This window comes from Mustelus asterias, unplaced genomic scaffold (genome assembly GCF_964213995.1).
Source record: "Mustelus asterias unplaced genomic scaffold, sMusAst1.hap1.1 HAP1_SCAFFOLD_433, whole genome shotgun sequence".
In the NCBI taxonomy this organism is placed as follows: Eukaryota; Metazoa; Chordata; class Chondrichthyes; order Carcharhiniformes; family Triakidae; genus Mustelus; species Mustelus asterias.
The window spans coordinates 200,424-227,893 of NW_027590388.1; the positions used below are offsets into that span (position 1 = coordinate 200,424).

The following is a 27,470-nucleotide window of genomic DNA, read 5'->3' on the forward strand; positions in this document are numbered from 1 at the left end:
ATTCATTAAAAATCTCACCCATCTCCTGTGGCTCCACACACAGATGGCCATACTGATTTTTAAGGGGATCTATTCTCTCTCTCGCCACCCTTTTACTCTTAATATAGCTATAGAACCTCTTGGAATTTTCTTTAATCTTTAAACCCAATGTATGCTTCCTTCTTTTACCCGACCAGAGCCTCAATGTCCCTTGTCTGCCAGAGATCCCTAAATTTACCATTCTTTCCCTGCATCTTAACAGGAATATACTGCCCCTGGATTCTTGATATCACACTTTTAAAACTTTCCATTTGCCAGTCATTCCTTTCCCTTCAAACAAACTCACCTAATCAACATCTGCTCGATCCTGCCTAATGCCCACAAAAGTGGCCCTGCTCATCCATCCTCTGGATTACCTCTTCGGAAAACAATAAAAGATTTGTCCGACATGACTCCCCGTGCACAAAGCGGTGCTGACTATCCCTAATCACACCGTCAGAATCCAAATGTTGGTAGATTCTGTCCTTCACAATCCCCTCCAGTAACTTACCCACCACTGATGTCAGACTACCGGCCTATAATTCCCAGGCTTCTCTTTGCTACGCTTCTTAAACAACAGAACAACATTAGCGTGTTCTATTCTTCCAGAACTTCACCAGGAGAAAGAGATGAAACAAATATCTCTGCAAGGGGCTCTGTAATTCCTTCCTGAGCCTCCCACAAGATCTGAAGATATACTTGATCAGACCCAGGGGATTTATCCACCTTAATGCACTTTAAGGCTGCAGATACCTCCTCCCTAGTAATATGCATGTGGTCCAAGACATCACAGCTTCTTTCTCTTATTTCTTCAGCATCCATCATGTTCTCCTCAGGAAACACCAAGGAGAAATATTCATTAAAAATCGCACCCATTTCCTGTGACTCCATGCTCAGATAGCCATGCTGATTTTTAAGGGGACCTATTCTCTCTCTCTCGCCACCATTTTACTCTTAATATCGCGATAGAACCTCTTGGGATTTTCATAGAATCCCTACAGTGCAGAAAGAGGCCATTTGGCCCATTGAATCTGCACCGACCACAATCCCACCCAGGCCCTACCCCCATATCCCGACATATTTACCCGCTAATCCCTCTAACCTACTCATCTCAGGACACTAAGGGGCAATTTTAGCATGGCCAATCAACCTAACCCGCACATCTTTGGACTGTGTTAAAGTTAAATTTTCTTTAACTTTACCTGCCAGATCCATATCATACCCTCTTAAGTGTTCTCTTACACTTTTAAGAGTCATCGAGTGATTCACTTGTCCCCGATTGTCTAAACCCAATGTCTACTTCCTTCTTTTACCTGACCAGAGCCTCAATGTCCCTTGTCAGCCAGGGATCCCTAAATTTACCATTCTTTCCCTTCATCTTAACAGGAATATACTGCCCCTGGACTCTTGATATCACACTTTTAAAACCTCCCATTTGCCAGTCATTCCTTTCCCTTCAAACAAACTCACCTAATCGACATCTCCTCGATCCTGCCTAATGCCCACAAAAGTGGCCCTGCTCCAGTTTAGGGCCTTGACCTGTGGATCTGTCCTATCTTTTTCCAGAACTATTTTGAAACTATTGGTGCTCCCAATAGTGCTCCCTGACTGACACTTCAGTCACTTGCTCGACCTCATTTCTTAACTGTCTAATAGAAAGTGAGTCCAGGAATTGATAATGAAAAATAAGGAGCTGGGAGATGAATTGAACAAGTATTTTGCCTCGGTGTTCACAATAGAGGATACAGTTAAAACTCAGAAACAGCTGGAAATCAGAAAACAGAAGTGTGGGATGAACTCTGAAAAAGCACAATTCCCAGGGAAGTGGTCCTCAGCAAACTGTTGGAGCTGTGGGCTGATGAGTCCTCGGGTTCTGCTGGGCTTCATTCTCGGGTCTTAACAGAGTGAGATAGTTGGTGTGTTGTTCAATTTTCTATAATTCCTCATCGGGAACTGGATAAAGGGAAACCGGTGGATGCGCTGTACTTAGATTTCCAGAAGACATTTGATGAGGTGCCACATGAAAGGTTATTGCAGCAAATAAAAATTCATGCTGCGGGGATGACATATTGGCGTGGATAGAAGATTGGCTAACAGCAAACAGTGGGCAGAAATGGATCATTTTCTGGTTGAAGAGAGAGAGAAACCTGGGCCAACCTTTCCAGAGTCTGCACCCTCCCTGGATTCACTTCCTTTCCCTTCAGTTGCTGCAAGTCCCCAATTTCCCCCAGAATGAGAAAAGAAATGGAAAGGGGGAGAAAAGAAAGTGTTTTACTCACAGATATGAGCGACAGGAGGAAGTTTCAGTCTGTCTGAAGATCAATCTTCATTCACACAAAGCCCGCGCTCTGATTGGCTGGAAGACCAGAGTCCTCCCGGTCCTCCAACTCTTCCCATTGGTCAACACCTCAGCATGAAGATCAGAGGGTGGGTTCTCCCCCGCACATGCGCAGCTTCCCCTCTCCCTCGCACATTTGCAGTCCCGGGCCGGGGGGGGAGCGGGGGGTGCGATCACCGAGCGGCTTCTCGCTCTGGCCGGAGCCGTCAGCCGGTTGCCTGGAAACCTTGGCTCGATGTGGTGCAGGGGGAGGGGAACAATGGGTGGGGGCGGGGCTCCCGGGTCCGCGCGCCCGGGCCTGCTCACTGGAACCCGGAGACGTCACCGCGGAGCAGAGAGATTCCTATTGGCTGATTCAGGCAGGGCTCTATCGTGACGTCACAATGCGGAAGTTGTCAAATGAGCTTCAGAGTGAAACTTCCTCCTCTGGACAACATCTGGGAGGAAATCAATGTTTCCCCCTTTCCATTTCTTTTCTCATTCTGGGGGAAATTGGGGACTTGCAGCAACTGAAGGGAATGAAGTGAGTTCGGTCTGTATATTCCACACATTTTTACTCCACTAATGTAGACATTTATCTGTCTGGCAGCCTGCATGGAAATTTTCAGCTCTCTGCGTCCAGGGCAGGAAGCAGTGAGCATGGATCTGTCAATCACACATGAGGACGGCCTCAACCGGGATCTTGGGTTCATGTCACACTATCTGTAACCCCCGCGACTTGCCTGGGCTTGCAAAATCTCACTAACTGTCCTGGCTGGAGACAATACACATCTATTTAACCTGTGCTTAATCCTCTCTCCACTCACATTGTCTGTACCTTGAAGATTTGATTACCTGTAAAGACTCGCATTCCAACCATTATTCTGTAAATTGAGTTTGTGTCTTTGTGCCCTGTTTGTGAACAGAACTCCCACTCACCTGATGAAGGAGCAGCACTCCGAAAGGCTTGTGCTACCAAATAAACCTGTTGGACTTTAACCTGGTGTTGTGAGACTTCTTTCCGTGCTTAACCCAGTTCAACGCCGGCATCTCCACACTCTGAGTGGAAACAGAGGGAAGTAGGAGGCCGGATGTGAGGAGAGAGATTTTATACATCTACAACTCAACAGGAACTTTGACAGAATTTCCAAACCCTGTGAACACCATCAGCTCCAAGTTCCTCTCCAACCCACACACCATCCGGACTTGTCTGACATCCAGTACTGAAAGCACAGAAATTTATTTCATATAAATACTGGGAAGACTGAACCCATTGTGTTCAGTCCCCACTACAAACTCCACTCCCTCGCCAACAACTTTATCTCTCCTCCTGGCAACTGTCTGAGGCTGAACCAGGCTGTTCACAACCAGCGTGAAATAGTTCATCCCAAGATGAGCTTCCAGCCACATGTCACATCATCATCAAGACCACCTTCATTCAAAGAAGTAATTAATTTATAATAATGAATAATAAAGTAGTGTAGAAGGAGGCCATTCAGCCCATCGAGCCTGCACCGACAACAATTCCATCCAGGCCCTATCCACATATTTACCTGTTAATCCCCCTGATACCAAGTGGCAATTTATCATGGCCAATCCGTCTAACCGGCATATCTTTGGACTGTGGAAGGAAACCGGAACACCCGGAGGAAACCCACACAGACACGGGGAGAATGTAGAAACTCTGCAGACAGCGACCCGAGGCTGGAATTGAACCCGGGTCCCTGGCGCTGTGAGGCAGCTGCACTAACCACTGTGCCACCGGGCCACATGTCAGTGCCATCGCCCGACTCCAGCCCAGTCTCAGCTCATCTGGAACCCTCACCCATTCCATTGTGACGTCACACCCTCACCCATTCCATTGTGACGTCACACTCCCACCCATTCCATTGTGATGTCACACCCTCACCCATTCCATTGTGACGTCAGGGCTTCACTCTCCGATCACAATCCCTGCCGGCCTCCCACATGCAGCCTCAATGGCGGCAGTCAGCCCGGGTCTAACACTACAAGCTGCCGCTCCATTTGGTACAAAGGGGGGTACCGGGAAGTTCATTTCCGGGGTTTGGGTTTGAACAACATGTTTACAAAGCCTCTCCACCCGCTGGATTCATCGCTCCCCGCGCACCGCCCTCTACCTCGTATTGATCTCGCTTCCGAGTTAAAACCGTCTGTCCGTCGCCATTACCCGCACTGCGCATGCTTCAGGTCCCGCCCCTCATTCACTCCGATTGGTTGGAGGACCAGCCGCTCCAGCTCGGTCCTCCAGCACCGCCCCCTCTTCCTATTGGTCCGGAGCTGCCGTCAATCAGTCCCCGGGCATTGTGATGTGGAGCATGCGCAGAGTCATTGCTGTCCTTGGCGCTTGTTTGTCCCGGAGAAGCGGAGTCAGCGTTAGGCGGTGGCTGGGAGGATTTGGAAACACTTTGTGGATCCGCAAACCCTTCAGAATCATTGTCAGCTCCCTGGTTTGCAGCTGCGGGGCTTCTCCTTCCCTCCCTCCCTCCCGGGAACAGGCCCAGGTTAACGGCCCCATCCTGGCTCAGCCACTGGAGGATGGTTCACATCAGAGGATGGGGGAGGGGGACAATAAATAAGAGGTTACACTTTGGCCTCAAATCAATGAGGACTCTGATCTCTGGGAAGGAAGGAAACCCTGGGAGGTGGGCGGGGAGGATTCACAAACACCCGCTGGAGGCCCCAACACCTCCAATAAGACCCATTGGTTTTATTGTCAGTCTGCAGACAGGAGCTGGAGAACTGAATCCATGATGTGGAGATGCCGGCGTTGGACTGGGGTAAACACAGTAAGAAGTTTAACAACACCAGGTTAAAGTCCAACAGGTTTATTTGGTAGCAAAAGCGGCTTTTGCTACCAAATAAACCTGTTGGACTTTAACCTGGTGTTGTTAAACTTCGAACTGAATCCAGACAGAGGAGAGGGAGGGAGAAAACTGGGACTGGAGGAAAGAAATGGTGAGATGGGTTTGGATTTCAGCCCAGGGAGGAGGGAGAGTGTGTGGGACAGGGATTTACAGATTTTGGGGAACAAGAGAGGAAAAAATGTCCCAGAGAAACTAGAATTGTCTGTTCAGAATTTCTATCCTGGACTGACAGTGATGACTTTTCCAAATTTTTTTTACAGGATATTGGAAGTGGAGGATTGGCAGACAGAAAACTCAAACCGAACATCATGACTGGCAAAGTCATTTTGTTCATTCGGAGCTGAATATCATTGGTCTTTGAATATGGGAGGAGAAATGTTTGACTCTTCTGTCTGTCGGCAAAGATTTTAAACATCAGTGTGACCGGAAAAGCATTGAAACAAACACACGCCCGATTGAGGGTGTTCCAGTGAACTGACTGTGGAAAGAGCTTTAACCAGTCCACAGCCTGAAAAAACATCACAGTTCACAGCAGGGTGAAACTACGTGTATGTTGTGTGTGTGGATGAGGCTTGACCTGATCATCCAACCTGGAGATACACAAGGGCACCAGCACCATGGAGAAACCGTGGAAATGTGTGGAGTGCGGGAAGGGATTCGGTTTCCCATCACAACTGGAAGTTCATCGGCGCAGTCACACTGGGGAGAGACCGTTCACCTGCTCTGTTTGTGGGAAGGGATTCACCCATTCATACAACCTTCTGACTCACCGACGGGTTCACACTGGGGAGAGGCCGTTCACCTGCCCTGTGTGTGGGAAGGGATTCACTCGCTCATCCCACATTGTGACACACCAACTTGTTCACACAGATGAGAAACTGTTTACATGTTCTGACTGTGAGAAGAGTTTTAAATGCAAAAAAGATCTGCTGACGCACCAACGTATTCACACTGGGGAGAGACCATTCACCTGCTCTGTGTGTAGGAAAGGATTCATTCAGTCATCCCACTTGCAGACACATCAACTTGTTCACTCTGATAACAAACTTTTTAATTGTTCCCACTGTGAGAAGAGCTTTAAAAATAAAAAAGATCTGCTGACGCACCAATATGCTCACACTGGGGAGAGGCCATTCACCTGCTGTGTGTGTGGGAAGGGATTCAGCCGCCCATCTGCCCTATTGAACCACCAGAGAATTCACACTGGGGAGAGGCCCTTCACCTGCTCAGACTGTGGGAAGGGATTCATTAATTCATCTAACCTTCTGATACACCAGCAACTCCACACAGGGGATCGACCGTTCAACTGCTCTGAATGTGGGAAGGGATTCACCCGTTCATACAACCTTCTGACACACCAGCAGGTTCACAGTGAGGAGAGGCCATTCACTTGCTCCGTGTGTGGGAAGGGATTCACTCGTTTATCCAACTTATTGAATCACCAGCGAGTTCACACTGGGGAGAGGCCATTCACCTGCTCTGTATGTGGGAAGGGATTCAGTCAGTCATCCAACCTGCTGACACATCAGAGAGTTCACAGTGGGGAGAGGCCATTTACCTGCTCTGTCTGTGGGAAGGGATTTTCTCATTTATCTTATCTTCTGAAACACCAGCGAGTTCACACTGGGGAGAGGCCGTTCACCTGTAATGTCTGTGGAAAGGGATTTATTCAGTCATCCCACCTGCTAACACACCAGCGAGTTCACAAGTGACTGCAAGGTTTGGATTCTACACTTATCGATGCTGTTAATCATATCCAGGTCTGAATCATCTTCATTCTGACTTTTTTCTTCTGTTGAGGTTTGATATTCTGAATAAATGTGAAATAGACATTTGATTGAATCATTGTTGTAGATTTTTGTCTTTTCCATTTGAGTGTTTAACGTCACCAGGCTGGAGCTCAGAAAGGGCAATCTGAGGGAGGATCATACAGTAGGAACAGAACTTCATTCTTGACCCAGTCCTTCAGGGTCACGCTGAGAGGGTCACACAGCACTTTGGTCTTTTTCGTCACTTTTCACTGACAGCAAAGTCCCCGTGTGGGTGAATCCTGAGGTGTGTAAGAAATGTGTCCCAGTCGTTCTTTTCCATGGTTCAGAGCTCCTGGACACGGAAAAGAAGCTCCTTTACAACTGTGTTTAGAGTCAGGAAGAACAACGGTGAATGCTGGAAACGTGCTGTCAAAGATTGGTGTAAAACTGGGATCTATTCCTGACTGAGAGTGAAACGGCAGGTTTAGGTTTCCAGACTTAGAATGAAAAAAAGTGTAAAACATTTTAATGTGTGTGTGTCAGTCCTGGTTTATTGAACAGAAACTGGCTTCAAGTAAATTGGTTGAAGTCTGCATTAAAGTAGCAGCTGGAGAAGTTCAAAGGAGCCTGTTAACTGCTGGGACAATTAGACAACAATTTGATTCCCAGATAGAGAAGGAGCTGCAGTGTGTGTCCAAGAATTCTCAGTTTTGTTGATGTGTGCTTCCCATACACTATCCTTTTAAATAAACCTCACTCCTATCAGCCTTTAACCATTATGAACAGAACAGAGAGAAGCTGAGCAGCACCAGAGCCCTGACTGACCATTTTAGAATGAGTGATGTGTTCAGCTGAAGTTTCCTGTTGGTAGTTTTCTGGGTGATCTCCTTATTTTGATCATTCTCAGTGACCCCTGGGTGTGAACCTGCTCTCCTCTCTTTCAGACATTCACTCACTTAACATCTCCTCTCTCTCAGAAACTCAATCACTTAACATCTCTCATCTCTCTCACACTCACTGAACGTCGCTCTCTCTCTCTCCAGGCATTCACTCACACCTTACCTTCCACCTCTCTTACACTCTAACCTCGCTCCTCTCTCACATTCACTTAACCGCTCTCCTCTCAGAAACTGTCTTTGTCACTTAATGTCTCTCTATCTTTCTTTCAAACACTCACTCATTTAACCTTCCTATTTCAGATCTGCTTAAACTTGTTCATTGTTTTCTCTCTCTCATTACCTCTTTCTGAAAAAGCACAAACACACTTCATCTCTCTTCACTGTCTGAGAAAACATCTAATTGATGGAGATTCAATCCTCCCTGCTTCTCTCTCCCACTTCCTCTGACAGGCCCTGACTCACTTTAAATCTCCTCTTTTCTAATAACCCTCTTTGGGAAAACTCATTTGTTCTCTAATTCCTCCTCATTTCTCCCACTGATGACCCTCAGTCCATCTCCCAATTCAGTGAATGTTAAAAACCCAAATAATCTCCTTTCTTTATTGTTTAAAATGGGAATGGAGGTGAATGTAATGCTGAGAGCGGCAGCAATCTGTGTGGTTGTTCTTGATGCTGTCAGAGTGAGTTCACCCTCACAGGAAGGAAGACTGTTCACGGTGATAACGTCAAACTGACGCTGGCTGTTTCATTCTCAGGTAACACAACTTCTCTGCTGCCGGTTCAAAAACGCACATCTCACTTCTGAGCAGAAAATAAATCCAGGCACAACAACCTGGTGAGAACATCTGTCAATGCGGCCTATATCTGTCCACAGAGTCAGGGCAGAGTCACACAGGTCACATTGTGGTGACATTTACAAATGAGCCAGTTATTTCTATTCAGAGTTTCCATTCTCAGATATAACCAGCTGTGTCTGTGGATCAGTTACTGAGTTCCCTCTGCTCCCATAGCCAGGAACTGATAGCCTGCTCCCTTATATTGCATATCATCCTCTCTATATTGCTTGTTTCCTCTGATTCTCAGCTTTTATCTTTGACCTTCCTCATCTTTCTGCTTTTTAAAATCTTTCTCAATTTTTCTCTCAGTCTTTCTGTCTCTCCCTTCCTCTGTATCTCTCTCAGGCTTTGTGTGTTCCTATTTAATCAAGATGTTCAAAATCATGAAGAATTTCTGATTGATTACAGAGGGAAAAACAGGGAGAAAAGCAGAAAAACCCGGCAGGTCCGGCGGCATCTGTTGAGAGAGAAACAGTTAACATTTTGAGTCCATATAATTCTTCAGGGCAGGAAAAACATGCGTTATCCATCTTAGATGAGGGAATGTGATGGGGAGATTTAACAGAGGTGTTTAAAATGACAAATGATTTATGATACTGTCAATGGAGAGAAATTATCTCCCAGGAGCACGAGGGTCTGTCGATGGAGAGAATCGATTTGCTAGGTGCAGGAGGGTCTGTAAGCAGAGAACACAGAGATTTAATTTAATTAACAACAGAACTGGAGGGGGTGATAAGGAGAATGTTTTACACAATAACTTGATATGATCTGGAATGCACAAACTGACAAGTGCTAGAAGCAGGTTTAATAGGAGCTTTCAAAGGGAATTGGATAAATACTTGCAGAAGGTAAATTGGCAGAGTTATGGTGAATGGGATTAATTGGACAGTTCACTCATCTTTGTGACATTCTGAATGTTTCTCTCCTAAGGTTTTAAGATTTGATCTTTTCGGTTATAATGTGTCTCAAACAGAAGATTAAAATATTGGGTTTGATGAGCTGTCAGATCTCTTTCCTGTGTGTCTGTGTAACTTGAGAACTGGAGATAACCATGAGGAGGAACTGATTATTTTCAGTTCCTCTAACAGATACACCTCAGATATCAGAAATCTCAGGAGTTCCCCATGTCCTCAATATTCTCGCCTCGAGTATAACAGCTCTCAGTCAGGCCGAGTCAGTCACATGTGTCTCTGTCATGATGTTTCCACTTGTATTTTATCACTCACCTCCCAGTGACACTCACCACAACACAGACGCCTTAAAATATCATTGCTCCCTTACACTTTGTCCTCCTATTATAATCAAATGTTTGTTGGGCCTCTTGTCTCCATTAATGTCAGATTACCTGCAGTTAAAATGACCTCAGAGACACTGAAACTGCAGTTGTAGAATACAGCAGAATTGGAATAACAGACAGGTTATTGTCTGATACTGACAGTGGCAGAGCAACACACATCGGAATTTAAATACATTATATCAATAGACCATGACTCACTCACACTATCAAATGAAACCGAAACTTTGGTTATGGCGCACGAGATACTGACTGTATTACCATTACATTGGATCCAATGCTGTGTTCGCTAACATACTGCAACGTGACTCTTATTATTTGAACAAACATTGTATTTGTTACACTCAGAGTAAGTCAGTGCTTTGCTGTGTTGTCTCTGTGCCCCATCTCCACTCTGATTGTATTGGAGCCTGTGTGTGTCATTGTTACACTGAGACTCTGTTATTGCTAATGTGGAGATGCCGGCGTTGGACTGGGGTAAGCACAGTAAGAAGTTTAACAACACCAGGTGAAAGTCCAACAGGTTTATTTGGTAGAAAAAGCCACAAGCTTTCGGAGCCTTAAGCTCCTTCTTCAGGTGAGTGGGAATTCTGTTCACAAACAGGGCATATAAAGACACAAACTCAATTTACAGAATAGTGGTTGGAATGCGAATACTTACAGCTAATCAAGTCTTAAAGGTACAAACAATGCGAGTGGAGAGAGCATCAAGACAGGCTAAAGAGATGTGTATTGTCTCCAGACAGGACAGCCAGTGAGACTCTGCAAGTCCAGGCAAGCTGTGGGGAGTACAGATAGTGTGACATGAACCCAATATCCTGGTTGAGGCCGTCCTCGCGTGCGGAACTTGGCTATCAGTTTCTGCTCATCGACTCTGCGCTGTCGTGTGTCGTGAAGGCAGCCTTGGAGAACGCTTACCCGAAGATCAGAGGCTGAATGCCCGTGACCGCTCAAGTGCTCCCCAACAGGAAGAGAACAGTTTTGCCTGGTGATTGTCGAGCGGTGTTCATCCATCCGTTGTCGCAGTGTCTGCATGGTTTCCCCAATGTACCATGCCTCGGGACATCCTTTCTTGCAGTGTATCAGGTAGACAACGTTGGCCGAGTTGCAAGAGTATGTACCGTGTACCTGGTGGATGGTGTTCTCACGTGAGATGATGGCATCTGTGTCGATGATCCGGCATGTCTTGCAGAGGTTGCTGTGGCAGGGTTGTGTGGTGTCGTGGTCACTGTTCTCCTGAAGGCTGGGTAGTTTGCTGCGGACAATGGCCTGTTTGAGGTTGTGCGGTTGTTTGAAGGCAAGAAGTGGGGGTGTGAGGATGGCCTTGGTGAGATGTTCGTCTTCATCAATGACATGTTGATGGCTCCGGAGAAGATGCCGTAGCTTCTCCGCTCCGGGGAAGTACTGGACGATGAAGGGTACTCTGTCCACCTTGTCCCGTGTTTGTCTTCTGAGGAGGTCGGTGCGGTTTTTCGCTGTGGCGCGTCGGAACTGTCGATCGATGAGTTGAGCGCTATATCCTGTTCTTATGAGGGCATCTTTCAGCATCTGGAGGGGTCTGTTGCGATCCTCCTCATCCGAGCAGATCCTGTGTATACGGAGGGCTTGTCCGTAGGGGATGGCTTCTTTAACGTGTTTAGAGTGGAAGCTCTCCACTCACATTGTTTGTACCTTTAAGACTTGATTAGCTGCAAGGATTCGCATTCCAACCATTATTCATGTAAATTGAGTCTGTGTCTTTATAAGCCCTGTTTGTAAACAGAATTCCCACTCACCTGAAGAAGGGGCTTGAGGCTCCGAAAGCTTGTGTGACGTTTGCTCCCAAATAAACCTGTTGGACTTTAACCTGGTGTTGTTAAACTTCTTCCTGTTATTATTGGACAAGCAGCAAATCACCGTCACAATGCCCGGCTGATTGACGGCAGCGCGGACCAATGGGAAGAGGGGACAGTGCTGGAGGACCGACATGGAGCGGTCGGTCCTCCAACCAATGGGAGCGAAAGAGGGGCGGGGCCAGCTTTGACTGGAGCATGCGCAGTGTGAGTAATGGCGATGGGAAACGGCTTTTGTTCTGGGCTCGGAAATCTGTTAGAGGTGATTGGAGGTACGGAGAGAGCAATGGATCGTCCAGGTGGGTGGAAACGCTGCGTAAGCATGTTGTGTCAGCCGCAAACCGCGGAAGAGAACTTCTCGGACCCAGTTTGTACCGAGCAGGGCTGCAGCTCCTCATGTTCGTCCCGGGTTAACGTTCGCCATCTTTATTGGGGGCAATATGCAGCAGTGTGCACGTGCGGCCGCCATGTTTGTAGAGGGCAATGTTGTCAATCAGTGGGAGGGGCTTGTTCCCCAGTGTTCAGAATGGAGACAACTTGTCCATCAAACTGCATCAACCCTGAGTCCCAATGTCTTATTGATGAGGCAGAGCGGTAGCAGAGAAGGAAAAAGAAAGGAAAATAAAAACAGTAAATGCTGGAAAATCTCAGCAGATCTGACAGCATCTGTGGAGAGAGAATACAACCAACGTTTTGAGACTGGATGACCCATAGACAGAGCTTGTACACGTGTAAACAGAGCATGTAAACTTTGACACCTCCACGTACCCTTGTACACCTCTATCAATCTACTTTGCTCCAAGGAGAACAACCCCAAGTTATCCAGCCTAACTGATGCGCGTCAATGAGCACATGGAATCAAGGCTTTAGTATTGAAGGCTTTAATACAGTAACAATGAAACTACTAACACGAATACACCAGTTCAGACTGAAGGGGTCCTGCCGGAGCAGGGGGTCTTATACCCTGCCACCGGAGGCGGGACCCCACTGGAATGTGCCATGGTAACACTTATAACAGGTAAACACCCTAACCCAACAACATAGTACAACCCCCACAGTAATAACACCCTAGCCCAACAGTAACATGGTAACAAACCCCAGTGGTGAACCAACGATGGTTCACCACATTCACCCCTCCTTTAAGACAAAAGGTGGCGGGGTGGACGAAAACAGACAATAACAAAAAAAAATCACAGGATTCACAAGTCCAGACGGTCTGGAGGACCGCACCGACGCTGCGATCTCCTCAACACCGGTTGCGAAACCGGATCAGGTGCTTGTAGTGGTTCTCTCCAAGTAACGTGTGGCTGTCCCTTCAAGGACTCCCGGGCCGGCCGGCCCTGGTGAGGCGATGGTGCAGGGGATCCTGGAACGTTTGGTGGTAGTGGTGGTGGTGGTGATGATGGTGGCGCCGATCTCCGAGTCTCAGGCAAGCTGTACATGGGAGTAAAAGTGTTATGCACTGGTCCCGGTGCTGACCGCGCCACGTCTGGGGAAGTAATGAGGAGTAGTGGATTTGTGACTGGGGGAATAGGAGCGACAGGGGTTGCTACGTCCCCTGCGGGCGCCAGGTCTCTAATGGAGACAGTGTCCTCTCGCCCGTCAGGATATGCCACATAGGCATACTGAGGGTTGGCGTGGAGGAGTTGGACCGGTTCGACCAAGGGGTCGGACTTGCGAGCCCTCACATGGCGCCGCAGAAGGACGGGTCCTGGGTACGTCAACCAGGCTGGCAATGAGGTCCCCGAGGACGACTTCCGAGGGAATGAGAACATCCTCTCGTGGGGAGTAGCATTGGTTGCCGTACACAGGAGGGAGCGGATAGAATGGAGCGCATTTGGAAGGACCTCCTGCCAACGGGAGACTGGAAGGCCCCTGGATTTCAATGCCAGTAGGACAGCCTTCCAGACTGTAGCATTCTCCCTTTCCACCTGTCCGTTACCCCTAGGGTTGTAGCTCGTGGTTCTACTAGAGGCAATCCCGAATGAGAGCAGGAATTGCCTCAAGTCGTTGCTCATGAACGACGAGCCCCTGTCGCTATGAATATAGCAGGGGTACCCGAACAGGGTAAAAAGTTCACTGAAAACCTTGATGACGGTGGCAGTTGACGTGTCCGCACAGGGGAAAACAAACGGAAACCGGGAATATTCGTCTATTATATTGAGAAAATAGACATTCCGGTCCGTTGAGGGAAGGGGGCCCTTAAAATCCACACTCAGCCTCTCAAAAGGGCGAGTGGCCTTGACCAAATGTGCCCGGTCTGGTCGATAAAAGTGTGGTTTGCATTCTGCGCAAATCCGACAGCTTCTAGTTACTGACCTGACCTCCTCCACCGAGTAGGGCAGGTTGCGGGCTTTGATGAAGTGGTAGAGTCTGGTGACTCCAGGATGACACAGATCATTGTGGAGAGCCTTCAAGCGGTCCTCCTGCATGATGGCGCATGTTCCGCGCGAGAGGGCATCCGAGGGCTCATTGAGCTTCCCTGGACGATACATAATATCGTAATTATAGGTGGAGAGCTCAATTCTCCACCGCAAGATCTTATCGTTCTTGATCTTGCCCCTCTGCGTGTTATTGAACATAAACGCCACGGATCGTTGATCCGTGATCAGGGTGAACCGCTTACCTGCCAGGTAATGGCGCCAGTGTCTGACTGCCTCCACAATGGCCTGAGCCTCCTTTTCCACCGCTGAGTGCCGAATCTCTGGGCCTTGAAGGGTGCGGGAAAAAAACGCGACGGGCCTGCCTGCCTGGTTTAGTGTGGCGGCTAGGGCGAAGTCAGATGCATCACTCTCCACCTGGAAAGGGATGGATTCATCCACCGCGTGCATCGTGGCTTTCGAGATGTCACTTTTCAAAACCTTGAAGGCCAATTGGGCCTCCGGCGTAAGTGGGAAGGTCGTGGACTTAATGAGCGGACGAGCTTTGTCCGCGTAGTTGGGGACCCACTGTGCATAATACGAAAAGAACCCGAGGCATCTCCTCAGTGCTTTCGTGCTAGCGGGCAAGGGAAGTTCAGTGAGTGGGCGCATACGGTCTGGATCAGGGCCAATGACCCCGTTTTCCACCACGTATCCGAGGATGGCTAACTTACGCGTACGGAATACGCACTTCTCCCTGTTATAGGTCAGATTCAGGCGAGATGCAGCGCGCAGAAAGTGTTGGAGATTCGTGTCGTGGTCCTGCTGGTCATGGCCGCAGATGGTGACGTTATCCAGGTACGGGAAGGTAGCCCGCAACCCATTCTGGTCCACCATTCGGTCCATAGCACGCTGGAAGACCGAGACCCCATTGGTGACACCAAATGGAACCCTGAGGAATTGGTATAGACGACCATCCGCCTCAAAGGCCGTATATTGTCGGTCCTCTGGGCGGATGGGGAGTTGATGGTAGGCGGACTTAAGGTCTATGGTAGAAAACACTCGGTACTGCGCAATCTGATTGACCATATCAGAAATGCGCGGGAGAGGATACGCATCCAGCTGCGTGTATCTATTAATGGTCTGACTATAGTCGATGACCATCCGAGGTTTGTTCCCGCTTTTGACTACCACGACCTGCGCTCTCCACGGACTAGCACTGGCCTGTATGATCCCTTCCTTGAGGAGCCGCTGAACCTCAGATCTAATAAAGATCCGGTCCTCAGCGCTGTAACGCCTACTTTTAGTAGCGATGGGCTTGCAGCCAGGTACCAGATTTTTAAAAAGGGATGGTGTCGTGATCTTCAGGATGGATAGATTGCACGCGGGGCGCTTTGGGCAATTTGGAGGCTGCGGCTGGTTCCCTACTGCCAGTGAAGGGAGTGGCCCACCGTACTGTAGGATCACACTCTTCATGTGGACCATAAAGTTTAGTCCGAGGATAATTGGCGCGCAAAGGTGAGGTAGCACAAGGAGCCTGAATTGCTCGTAAACTGTGCCCTGTACCTCAAGAGTTACCATACATCGTCCTTGGATCGGTACAGACCGGGACTGTGATGCCATGGAAATTGTCTGTTTGGCAGGGAGAATCCGGAGTCCACACCTTTTAGCAGTTTCAGGGTGTATGAAACTTTCGGTGCTCCCACTGTCAAACAGACAATTCACAGTTCTGCCACTAACCTTTACCTCCATCATAGAATGTTCCAGTCTGTAATGCCTGGTCTGGTCCAGAGAGATCGACGCCACCGTTGGCCCCTGGGCGTCACTGCATGCTGCCGATGTGGATGCTGAGGACCCCTGCTGGTCGCTCCTAGTCGTCGTGGACCATGATGGCCGCCCCCATGAATCGCACGTGGGCGAGGGCGCCAAGCGCAGCGACTCCTGGTGGTCTTCCTCCTCCTCTGTTTGCCACGATGGCGCCGTCCTGAGATCGCACGTGGTCGGACCTCGTGGGTACTGCAACGCCGAAAGAGATGGTCTCCGTTCTGGAGGGTTACAAACTGCACTGCCGTTTTTAGGTCTGGACCTACAGACTTTGCCGTAGTGGCCTTTTTTACCGCACTGGCTGCAGATTGCCGTTCTTGCCGGACACTGTTTCCGTGGATGCTTGGCCCCACCGCAAAAATAGCATCGCTGGCCACCTGGAGCTGCCGCCGTCGTCGAATCGATCTGGGAGCGCGGGTTCGCGGGGCGAGGAGGGAGCAGAGCTTGCTCCAACCACGTTGACTGCACGTGGTCCTCGGGGTACAGCGCCAAGCTCTTCGACGCCGCCTCCAACCTCGCGGCCATCCCCATTGCCTGGGTCAAGTTGAGTTTCCCCTTTTCTAGTAATTTAAGCCTGATGTACGAGGACCCTACCCCTGCTACGAACGCGTCTCGGGCGAGGTCGTACATGTACTGCTCGGCGGAGACGTCCTTACAGTCGCAACCCCTGGCAAGCTGCAGGAGCTCATTGGCATAATCCTCTATGGTTTCGCCTGACTGCCGACGTCGTGTAGCGAGGAGGTAACGAGCATGTATCTCGTTGGGTGGCGTAATGTACCTATTCTTTAGGAGCTCGACGGCACCCTGGTAAGTGGGAGCTGCACGAATGGCTAGGTAAATCGTGTCGCTTACCCTCGCGTGGAGGACCTGGAGTCTATCACTGTCCGTAGTGATAGCTACCGAGGCTGCCAGGTAGTCCTCAAAGCACTTCCACCAATGGTCGAATGTGTTAGCTGCACCGACCGCACGTGGGTCCAGTGTCAGACGATCCGGTTTTAGAATCTGTTCCATACTCTCTGTTTACTGTATTAAATTGATGCGCGTCAATGAGCACATGGAATCAAGGCTTTAGTATTGAAGGCTTTAATACAGTAACAATGAAACTACTAACACGAATACACCAGTTCAGACTGAAGGGGTCCTGCCGGAGCAGGGGGTCTTATACCCTGCCACCGGAGGCGGGACCCCACTGGAATGTGCCATGGTAACACTTATAACAGGTAAACACCCTAACCCAACAACATAGTACAACCCCCACAGTAATAACACCCTAGCCCAACAGTAACATGGTAACAAACCCCAGTGGTGAACCAACGATGGTTCACCACACTAACATTGTAACTATAATTCCTCATCCCTGAAACCATTTTGATAAATCTCCTCTGCACCCTGTCAAGGAGCCTCACATCCCCCATAATGTGTGTGGTGATCACTGGTTTGCACAGACCCAGGTATTCTGTGTTCCTGTCTGTGATCTCATTACATACTTAAAATTGCACAGTGACATCACCCCCGCTCCCCGGGGATTTCCTCAACTGGGAGATTTTTCTCTGATGCCAATGCTTCTGATATCTTTCCAGCTGCAGGCTCCAGCAGGAGATTTTAATATTAAAATCAGTTAAATTGTTTCAGAGGTGAGTGTTTGTGACCATTCACGGGCACGAGTTCTCGTCATAAACCAGTTGCTCGCCTCCATGCTGTGGTACCGGCTGGTCCCTTTGACCCCTCCCCCTGGCTTTGTTGCCAGTACAGTAAGAAGTCTCACAACACCAGGTTAAAGTCCAACAGGTTTATTTGGTAGCATGTTGCCAATATCCAGAGAACCCTCCTGCGGTTCTTCTGGGACAATCGACTGCACTGGGTCCCTGCCGTGGTTCTGCATCTACCGCTTGAGGAGGGCGAACAAGGTCTGGTGTGCCTCCGCATTCAGATAGCGACCTTCCGCCTCCAGGCCCTGCAGAGGTACCTTTACGTTGAGCCCCCTCCACAGTGGTGTGCCATGGCGACGTATTTCTTCCGCCAGTGGCACGGCCTGAGTTATGACTTGCAGCCCCTGCATATCGAACTGGGGCGTGCTTCGACCACCCTGCAGGAGTTGCCCGTCTTTTACCAGGACCTCCTCACTGTCTGGAACAAGGTCGCCTCGCGACGCAGCTCTCCCCCGTCAGGAGTAGCGGCTCTCGTGCGAGAGCCGCTGCTCAGGAATCCGCTCCTCCAGCCGTATGACTTCAGGTGGCTGGCGGAGAGGGGGGCTGTGGACGCCGGGGTGACCAGAATCGGGGACGTGCTCGATGGCGGAGGAGCGGGCTGGATGAGTCCCCGCGTGCTGGCTGAGCGCGTTGGGACATCCGTCTGGCGCGCGGCCAAAGCCATCCTAGACCTTAGGACGGTCGTGCTCGGCCCCGAAACTGCACGCAAACTCGAGACGGCGCAGGCGTGCGGTGGGATCCCGCCCGAGCGTTCCCCTGTTCGGGCGGAATTCCACATTGGCCCAAAGCCTCAGCCCCCTCCCCTGGGTGAGGTGCCCCACAGCCTGAGCCGCCTCACGGAAATGTCCTCCGTGCCTTTTTCTACCGCGCGGAGGTGTTTCCTGTGCGGGCTGCTGCTGCACACCTTCCACTACCGCGTCCTCACCTGTCGCCCGGATACACCTTGGCGGGCCTTGTTGCCGCCGGGCGGCGGAGGTCCCTCTACGGAGGGATCTCCCCCAATTACGTCGGGGACCTGGGGTGGAGAGTGATGCATGCAGCAGTGCCGCACAACCGTAGGATTCACTGGTTCACGGGCTCCGAAGACTGCCCTTTCTGTGGCCTTGTGGAGTCCGTGGACCATGTCTTTCTTTTGTGTCTTAGGTTGCACTCCCTTTTTGTTTTCCGAAAGAACCGTTTATTAATGTTTTGCTTGCACTTCAGTCCCACGCTCCTGATCTACGGACACCCGGTGCGGAGAGGGGAGGGTCGGGATGGCGACCTCCTCGTGAACCTGCTCCTGGCGAAACGCGCCATTTACCGGTCCAGGCAGCGGGCGATCGAGGGGGCCGTCCATCCTGACTGTCTTCCCCTCTACCGCGGCTACGTTCGCGGCCAGCTGTCCCTGGAGAGGGAGCATGCGGTGTCCATGGGCGCGGTTGACGCCTTCCGCGCCCGCTGGGCACCGCAGGGGTTGGGGTGCATTACTGACCCTAATAACCACATTTTAATTTGATGTTTTTAAGTTTCCTTTGTACTTTGATTTCTGTTCGGGCTGTTCCCCCTCCTTTTGGGGAGCTGCCCCTTTTACTTTGTCCTGATTTAACTTGAGTTTGTTTCTTTGGTTTGACCTAAAAAGAGGCCAACATCTGTGAGTAAAAGACTTCCTTTTCTCCCCTTTCCATTTCTTTTCTCATTCTGAGGGAAATTGGGAATTTGCAGCAACTGAAGGGAAAGGAAGTGAATCCAGTCTGTACATTCCACACATTGTTCGTCCTGTCACATCGACATATATCTGTCTGGCAGCCTGAATGGAGATTTTCAGCTCTCTGTGTCCAGGACAGGAAGCAGTGAGCATGGATCTGTCAATCAGCCTCAATCAGCACCTTCAGGAGAATTGGGAGGGTGAATATTAGATACAGCAGAGTGAGAATGGAGGGAGAGTGTGTGGGATGGAGATTCACAGCTTTTGGGGAATTATGTCATACCTTGAATGATACCTTGAAAAAAAATTTTTTTTAAATCATGCCGCTTATAGCTTGAGCAATGTCATTACGGGGTGGAGCTAAGCTGTGGCAGTCAGGTGATGGGGCTTTCAGATTCGTTTGTGGCAGTCAGGTGATCGGAGTTTTTTCCTTTCGGCTTTTAGTTTCGTTTTGGAAAGCAGTTTCGCAGCAAGCTAAGAAGCAGTCTCTTTGTCTGTATTTTCTCTTTGTTTGGTTCTGCCTTAAAGAAACTGTGTTTTAGGGGAACAGATTCGACTACAATCACTTCTGAGTTTCTTCCCAAGGGATTTTCAGCATTCAACCCAGGATGCTGGATACCTGTAACAAGTGGGCATTAACCTATGCTGTAGTGTGCTTATTAGGAGTGTTTTGTGTATTGGATGTTGGCTTTGGTTAGAACACGTTAGAGATATTCCTTAAGCGTTGTACCTTATCGTGGTTGTTGTGTTTCTTGTTTGCAATTACTAAAAGTTCTCGCTAATTGTCTTGCTGTGCATGTCAACAATATTCTTAATTAAACTTTGTTTTCGATAAAAGCTCCTCAAGGGTCAGTTGAATCACACCTGGAGTAAAATGTTACAGGTCAGGCGAGCTTCATAGAACACCTCGAAGTATCCGACCTGACTTTCAACAATGAAAAAAGAATTTTCCATAGAAACTAAAATAGTCTGTTCTGAATTTCTCTCCTGCACCGACAATGATGACTTTTGTAAATTCCTTTTACAGGATATCAGAGGGTGAGGATTTACAGATAGAAATCTCAAACTTCTCCTGAAGATCACCTGAAGATCTGACAGTCACTCAATTCACTGGGACATGTATATAATCGACCTTTGAATCCAAAAGTAGAAAACTTCTCTGTTCTGTCTGCTTCAGAAGATTTTAAACATCAGTGTGACCAGAAAAGCACCGAGACACACTCACACCGGAGTGAGAGTGTTCCAGTGCACTGAGTGTGGAAAGAGCTTTAACCAGGAGAGTCACAAGGACACCCGCACCATGGAGAAACCATGGAAATGTGGGGACTGTGGGAAGGGATTCAGGTTTCCATCTGAGCTGGAAACTCATCAACGCAGTCACACTGGGGAGAAACCATTCACCTGTTCTGTGTGTGGGAAGGGATTCACTCAGTTACCCGGTCTGCTGAGTCACAATCTCACTCACACCAGTGAGAGACCCTTTAAATGCTCTGACTGTGGGAGTGACTTCAAAAGCTCACAGGATCTGATGTCCCACCAGCGCATTCACACTGAGGAGAGACCGTTCAGCTGCTCTCACTGCACAAAGAGATTTAAATGGTCATCCAGCCTGCGGAGACACCAGCGAGTTCACACTGGGGAGAAGCCGTTCACCTGCTCTGACTGTGGGAAAGGATTCACTCAGTTATCTGACCTGTGGACACATCAACGGGTTCACACTGGGGAGAGGCCGTACACTTGCTCTGACTGTGGGAAAGGATTCACTCACTCAACCATTCTGCGGAGACACCAGCGAGTTCACACCGGGGAGAAACCGTTCACCTGCTGTGTGTGTGGGAAGGGATTCACTACTTCATCCAACCTGCTGACACACAAAGTCACTCACAGCAATGAGAGACCCTTTAAATGTTCTGACTGTGGAAGTGGCTTCAAAAGTGCTGCAGATCTGATGATTCACCAGCGCATTCACACTGAGGAGAGACCCTTCAGCTGCTCTCACTGCACAAAGAGATTTAAATGGTCATCCACCCTGAGGACACACCAGCGGGTTCACACTGGGGAGAAGCCAATCACCTGCTCTGTGTGTGAGAAGAGATTCACTCAGTTATCTGACCTGCGGATACACCAGCGAGTTCACACTGGAGAGAGGCCGTACAACTGCTCTGTGTGTGGGAAGGGATTCACTCAGTTATCCAACCTGCAGAGACACCAGCGAGGTCACACTGGAGAGAGGCCATTCACTTGCTCTGACTGTGGGAAAAGATTCACTCACTCAACCATTCTGCTGACACACCAGCGAGTTCACACCAGGGAGAGACTGTTCACCTGCTCTGACTGTGGGAAAGGATTCACTCAGTTATGCAGCCTGAAGAGACACCAGCGAATTCACACTGGGGAGAGGCCGTTCATCTGCACTGTGTGTGACAAGGGATTCAGACATTCAAATGCCCTGAAGAGACACCAGCGAATTCACACTGGGGAGAGACCCTTCACCTGCCCTCAGTGTGGGAAGGGATTCAGTACATCATCCAGCCTGCGGAGACACCAGCGAGTTCACAAGTGATGACCAGGGTTGGGTTCTGCTGTTATTGCTGCTGTTAATCACATCCAGGACTGAACCATGTTCATTCTGACAGTTGGTGAAGTGGGAGGGTGTTGGGGAAAGGAAAAAAATCCAAGTGTGTTCGAGAAGATTTTAAACCATTAGGCATTTAAGACACTGACTGAACGACCAGCATTGAGTTAAATGACTCTAAATCAGACTCAGAAGCTAACAAGGGAATAGTTCACACACGTGTGAATGCAGTAAGAGATTTAAAACAAGTGATTATGATTTAAACGCATCTTTTGATATTTTAAATGTATTGACTGTATTTTTATAGAGTGATTGAGTGCTTTAGCCAAGAGCAAGTTGCCGCCGGGCCTGATGGTCTGGGGACTTTCAGACAGAGCCTCATTCTTAGGAAACAATGAAACCTCAGAATGTGCAAGTTCTTATTAACGGGAATTGTGAGCAGTCAGGTTCTCAGGGCTGCTTATGAACAGAGTTATTCTCTGTCTGGATAAGACAATGCCTTCTCAGACATGAGAACGTGCATCAGTCTGATATGGCCGGTGACATGGAGGAAAATAGTGGGAAGATTAACTTTGACCTTAACGTCTGGCGTTGCTAAGCAGTAGAGGAAGTTGAGTCACCAATAGGGGAGGAAGCATCTGGATTCCACGGACCAATGAAATCCCATCATGTCAGAGGGTAAAATGCAATTGTCTAAAGTATGTGACAGATGTTATTCATGATTTAAGTATATGGAAGATTGATTCAAAGCTGATGAAAGGCAGGAGAATTTGATATGAAAAATGTAGAATTGATCGATCCGAAACTGTATTCATTGGAGTTTATTGGAGATGTCAGGCTGCTCTACGTCTGGAGGGGCCGAGGGCTCTTCAATAATCTCTCCCTGTGACGCACTCTTCAAATAAATGTTACATCTTTAAACTTGGACACTGGCTTTCGTGAGTCCTTGTATTGGCTGAAGTTTTGGTGATATCCGGCCACCTCACAAACCCTGCTAACAGAGGGTTGGGTTTCTTTCTGTTGCATTAACCCATCACATGACTTTGCTTCCAAGGCTAATGCTCTTTGCGCCTGGGAGAGCACATTTCCAGTGAAATGATCCACAAAAGCTGATGAAGGACATTTATTTATCTTGGATAGTAAATAGTGTTTTTCTAAAATAAATAAATTTTTCTCTGTTCCATTGAGTCTACAGCACAGGGCCAGGCCAGTCGTGTAACTAAGTCTGTGCACTAGATTTTAGTGAAACCCAACCATTTTCAGGTTAATTTCAGTTACATTCACAGCAATGAAAGGTTAAAATGTCATTTTGTTCTCGCACAGAGATAAGAAGCCGTTTAATGTTCAGTATCATCACTCACATGTATTCATGAAGGGTTATTACATCAATAGGAATCAGCCAGAAACAGATGACTGACCAAATAGTGAACCTCAGTGAAGTTTCAATTGAAGGATAAGTTATTAATAATCAGCAGTTAATGAGAAGCCACTTTAGGATATTTCTGTATTTCTCCATCAACTTTGCTTATGAGGACATTAAGGTGGTGTCAGAGCTGGGAAAGAAATGGGATGAGCCTTGGACTCTCAGGTCCACTCCATCCTATCCTCATAACCCCGCATATTTACCATAGCTAATTCACCAAACCTGCTCATCTTTGGAATGTGGGAGGAAACCAGAGCACCCGGAGGAAACCCATGCAGACATGGCGATAATGTGCAAACACAACGTCCTCACCTTCAACAATCAGTTTTTCATCTAGACACACGGAACAGCCATGGGGACCAAATTCGCACCTCAATATGCCAACATCTTCATGCACAGGTTCGAACAAGACCTCTTCACCGCACAGGACCTTTAACCGATGCTATGCACTAGATACATCAATGACATTTTCTTCCTTTGGATTTCTGGCGAACTATCACTGAGACAACTATATGATGACATCAACAAGTCCCATCCCACCATCAGACTCACCACAGACTACTCTCCAGAATCAGTTGCATCCTTGGACTCTCTCCCTATCAGGAACACACACACTGTCCTTGACTGTTGAGTCTGTCTGAATGAATGGGACTCCGGTAAAGACATCAAGATAACAGGCAGAGCTGAAAGGAAGGCATTGTCCTAAGTTGAAGACCTTGTGCGTGATTAAATGGAACCAATGGAGTTGACTCTATTGACAAATTATAGACCAATTCGCCGTTTCCAAACATTTGCCTGAGGTGGACTCACAACGTCTTTTGAGTCTAAAAAGAGGGGTTTCTGGGATTCACCTTTGTGAACATGGAGTGTAGGAGAAGCGGTTTGAATCTTCAGGGATAGTCAAGCTTCCTCCTATCAACGTGAAGGTCGTTTCCAATAAAGCTCAGGGGCAGATGAGTAGTTCATCCTGGGACTGGTTCAGTGATGGATTCCCTGCCCATCGATACCCCAGGAAGGTGCCGCCTGTGCTTCTCGGAGGCAGTGACTGTTTCTCTGTCAGCCCCAGGAGTTCACGTTGTCGTCCCTTGGAATGATCACTGATTTGAAAGTGTGGAGTTGGTGGAGTTTCATTGATGAGTAAACTTTACCCTACATCCCATCTCTGTTAGTTAGGTGATCAGTTTCTAAAAGTTGCTTATAATCAATAAACTTTGATACAATTGACTGATTTGGTGTCTGAGTCTTTGCTTGATGGTTATATCTCTGCCAAATTCAAACCCTTTAAAAGAACAATTTGGGATCCAGAATTGGGCAGTGTACAGCCAAATTGGAACAGTGTAAAAGATCAAAAATAAATATTTTTTAAGCTGACAATGTCTTTGTAACAATCAGCAGCCCCAGCCTTTCCTGAGGGTTAAATGCTCTCAGTTCTGAGATTATTCTTGTGAATATTTCTTGCTCCTTCTCCAGTGCCCCTATTTTTACAGTGGTTAGCACTGCTGCCTCAGTGCCAGGGACTGGGTTTGATTCTGGCCTTGGGTCACTGTCTGTGTGAAGTTTGCACATTATCACCATGTCTGCATGGGTTTCCTCCGGGTGCTCTGGTTTCCTCCCACATTCCAAAGATGAGCAGGTTTGGTGGATTAGCTGTGGTAAATATGCGGGGTTATGAAAATAGGATGGAGTGGACCTGGCTGGGATGAACCTTCGGAGAGTCGGTGAAGACTCAACGGGCTGAATGGCCTCCTTCCGCGCTGGAGGGATTCTATGATCACAAATGTTGACAGTATTCCCAGTGTAGTATAATCACGCTTCCAATCAAGTCGAACATAACCTCCCTGCTGTTCAATTCTATCCCTCGAGAATGGAACCCTATATATGTCCCAGACCTTAGGGAAGATGTGAAGTTCTTAGAGAGGGTGCAGAGGAGATTTGCACGAATGGCATCTCACATCATTAAAAAGTACCTGGATCAGCATCTGGCAAATCAGAACATTGAAGGCTATGGGCCAGTTGCTGGTAAATGGGATTTGGTGGGAGGTCGGGTGTTTCTTGCGTGTCGGTGCAGACTCGATGTGCCGAAGGGCCTCTTCTGCACTGTACAATTCTAAGATGAGGTAATTCAGTTAGTTGGCGGCACCGTGGCACACTGGTTAGCACTGCTGACTCACAGCACCAGGAACCCAGGTTCAATTCCGGCCTCAGGTCACTGGCTGTGTGGAGTTTGCACTTTCTCTTCATGTCTGCATGGGTTTCCTCCGGGTGCTCTGGTTTCCTCCCACAGTCCAAAGATGTGCATGTTAGGTTGATTGGCCATGTTAAATTGACACTAGCGTCAGGGGGATTAACAAGCTAAATGTGTAGGGTTACGGGAATAGAGCCTGGGTGGGATCGTGATTTGTACAGACTCAATGGGCCGAATGGCCTCCTCCTATACTGCAGGGATTCTCTGAGAGACTGGAGCAGCTTAAATTTCTCTCTTCAGATCAGTCAGACAGTAGGGTCTAGAATGGGGCCATTCAGTCCACTGATTCAATGCTGGCTCTCTGTAGATCAAACCCCTGCCCTGTTCTATATATTGACAGATCAATGCTCACTGCTTCCTGTCCAGATTGCACCCTCCGTGCTCTCATCCCATGTACTCCCCGCATTGGAGATCTCTACTGCCTCCCGAAGTTACACAAGGCCAACACACCCGGCCATCCCATCGTATCAGACAATGGGACCCTGTGCGAGAACCTCTCCGGCTACGTCGAGGGCATCCTGAAACCCATTGTACAAAGAACCCCCAGCTTTTGTCGCAACACTATGGACTTCCTACAGAAACTCAGCACACATGGAGCAGTTGAACCAGGAGCGCTCCTCGTCACAATGGATGTCTTGGCACTCGACACCAGCATCCGCCACGATGATGGCATTGCTGCAACGGCCTCAGTACTCAACGCTGACAACTGCCAGTTTCCAGATGCAATTTTACAACTCATCCGCTTCATCCTGGACACAATGTCTTCACCTTCAACGACCAGTTCTTCATCCAGACACATGGAACAGCCATGGGGACCAAATTCGCACCTCAATATGCCAACATCTTCATGCACAGGTTCGAACAAGACTTCTTCACCGCACAGGACCTTCAACCAATGCTATACACTAGATACATCAATGATATTTTCTTCCTTTGGACTCGTGGTGAACAATCACTGAAACAACTATATGATGACATCAACAAGTTCCATCCCACCATCAGACTCACCATGGACTACTCTCCGGAATTGGTTGCATTCTTGGACACACGCATCTCCATTAAGGATGGTCACCTCAGCACCTCACTGTACCAAAGTCCACGGAAAACCTCACGATGCTCCACTTCTCCAGCTTCCACCCTAAACACGTTGAAGAAGCCATCCCCTACGGACAAGCCCTCCGTACACACAGGATCTGCTCGGATGAGGAGGATCGCAACAGACACCTCTAGACGCTGAAAGATGCCCTCATAAGAACAGGATATGGCGCTCGACTCATTGATTGACAGTTCCGACGCGCCACAGCGAAAAATAGCACCAACCTCCTCAGAAGACTAACACGGGACACGGTGGACAGGGTACCCTTCGTCGTCCAGTACTTCCCCGGAGTGGAGAAGATACGACATCTCCTCTGGAGCCTTCAACATGTCATTGATGAAGATGAACATCTCGCCAAGGCCATCCCCACATCTTGCCTTCAAACATCCGCACAACCTCAAACAGACCATTGTCCGCAGCAAACTACCCAGCCTTCAGGAGAACAGTGACCAATACACCACACAACCCTGCCACAGCAACCTCTGCAAGACGTTTTGGTCGTGGGCCGTGAAACATTTTGTCAGTTTGCAGATCTTTCATTTTGTTCTTCTCCACCTCCCTCGCTCAATTCTTCAGAGGTCAGTCTTTGACAAAGGGTCATCTGGACTCGAAATGTAAGCACTTTTCTCTCCTGACAAATGCCCGTGACCGCTGAAGTGCGTCATGGGCATTCAGCCTCTGATCTTTGGGTAAGCATTCTCCAAGGCGGCCTTCATGACACA

At 48.5% G+C, this 27,470-nt stretch overlaps 2 protein-coding genes across 2 annotated transcripts in view; both read left to right on the forward strand.

The window, feature by feature from the left end:
• The first annotated feature begins 4,404 nt into the window (after positions 1 to 4,404).
• Positions 4,405 to 7,050, forward strand: LOC144486721 (uncharacterized). Its single transcript, XM_078204739.1, has 2 exons — positions 4,405 to 4,476; positions 5,481 to 7,050. The coding sequence occupies exon 2, from the start codon at positions 5,838 to 5,840 to the stop codon at positions 6,930 to 6,932; it is 1,095 nt and encodes a 364-aa protein (XP_078060865.1). The 5' UTR covers positions 4,405 to 4,476; positions 5,481 to 5,837; the 3' UTR covers positions 6,933 to 7,050.
• A 5,042-nt stretch (positions 7,051 to 12,092) lies between these two features.
• Positions 12,093 to 27,470, forward strand: part of LOC144486730 (uncharacterized) — a 29,881-nt gene continuing 14,503 nt past the window's right edge. Inside the window, exons 1-2 of the mRNA XM_078204758.1 lie at positions 12,093 to 12,131; positions 20,437 to 21,560. Coding sequence (XP_078060884.1) covers positions 20,710 to 21,560 — 851 coding nt within the window. The 5' untranslated portion in view covers positions 12,093 to 12,131; positions 20,437 to 20,709. The remainder of the gene's footprint in view (positions 12,132 to 20,436; positions 21,561 to 27,470) is intronic.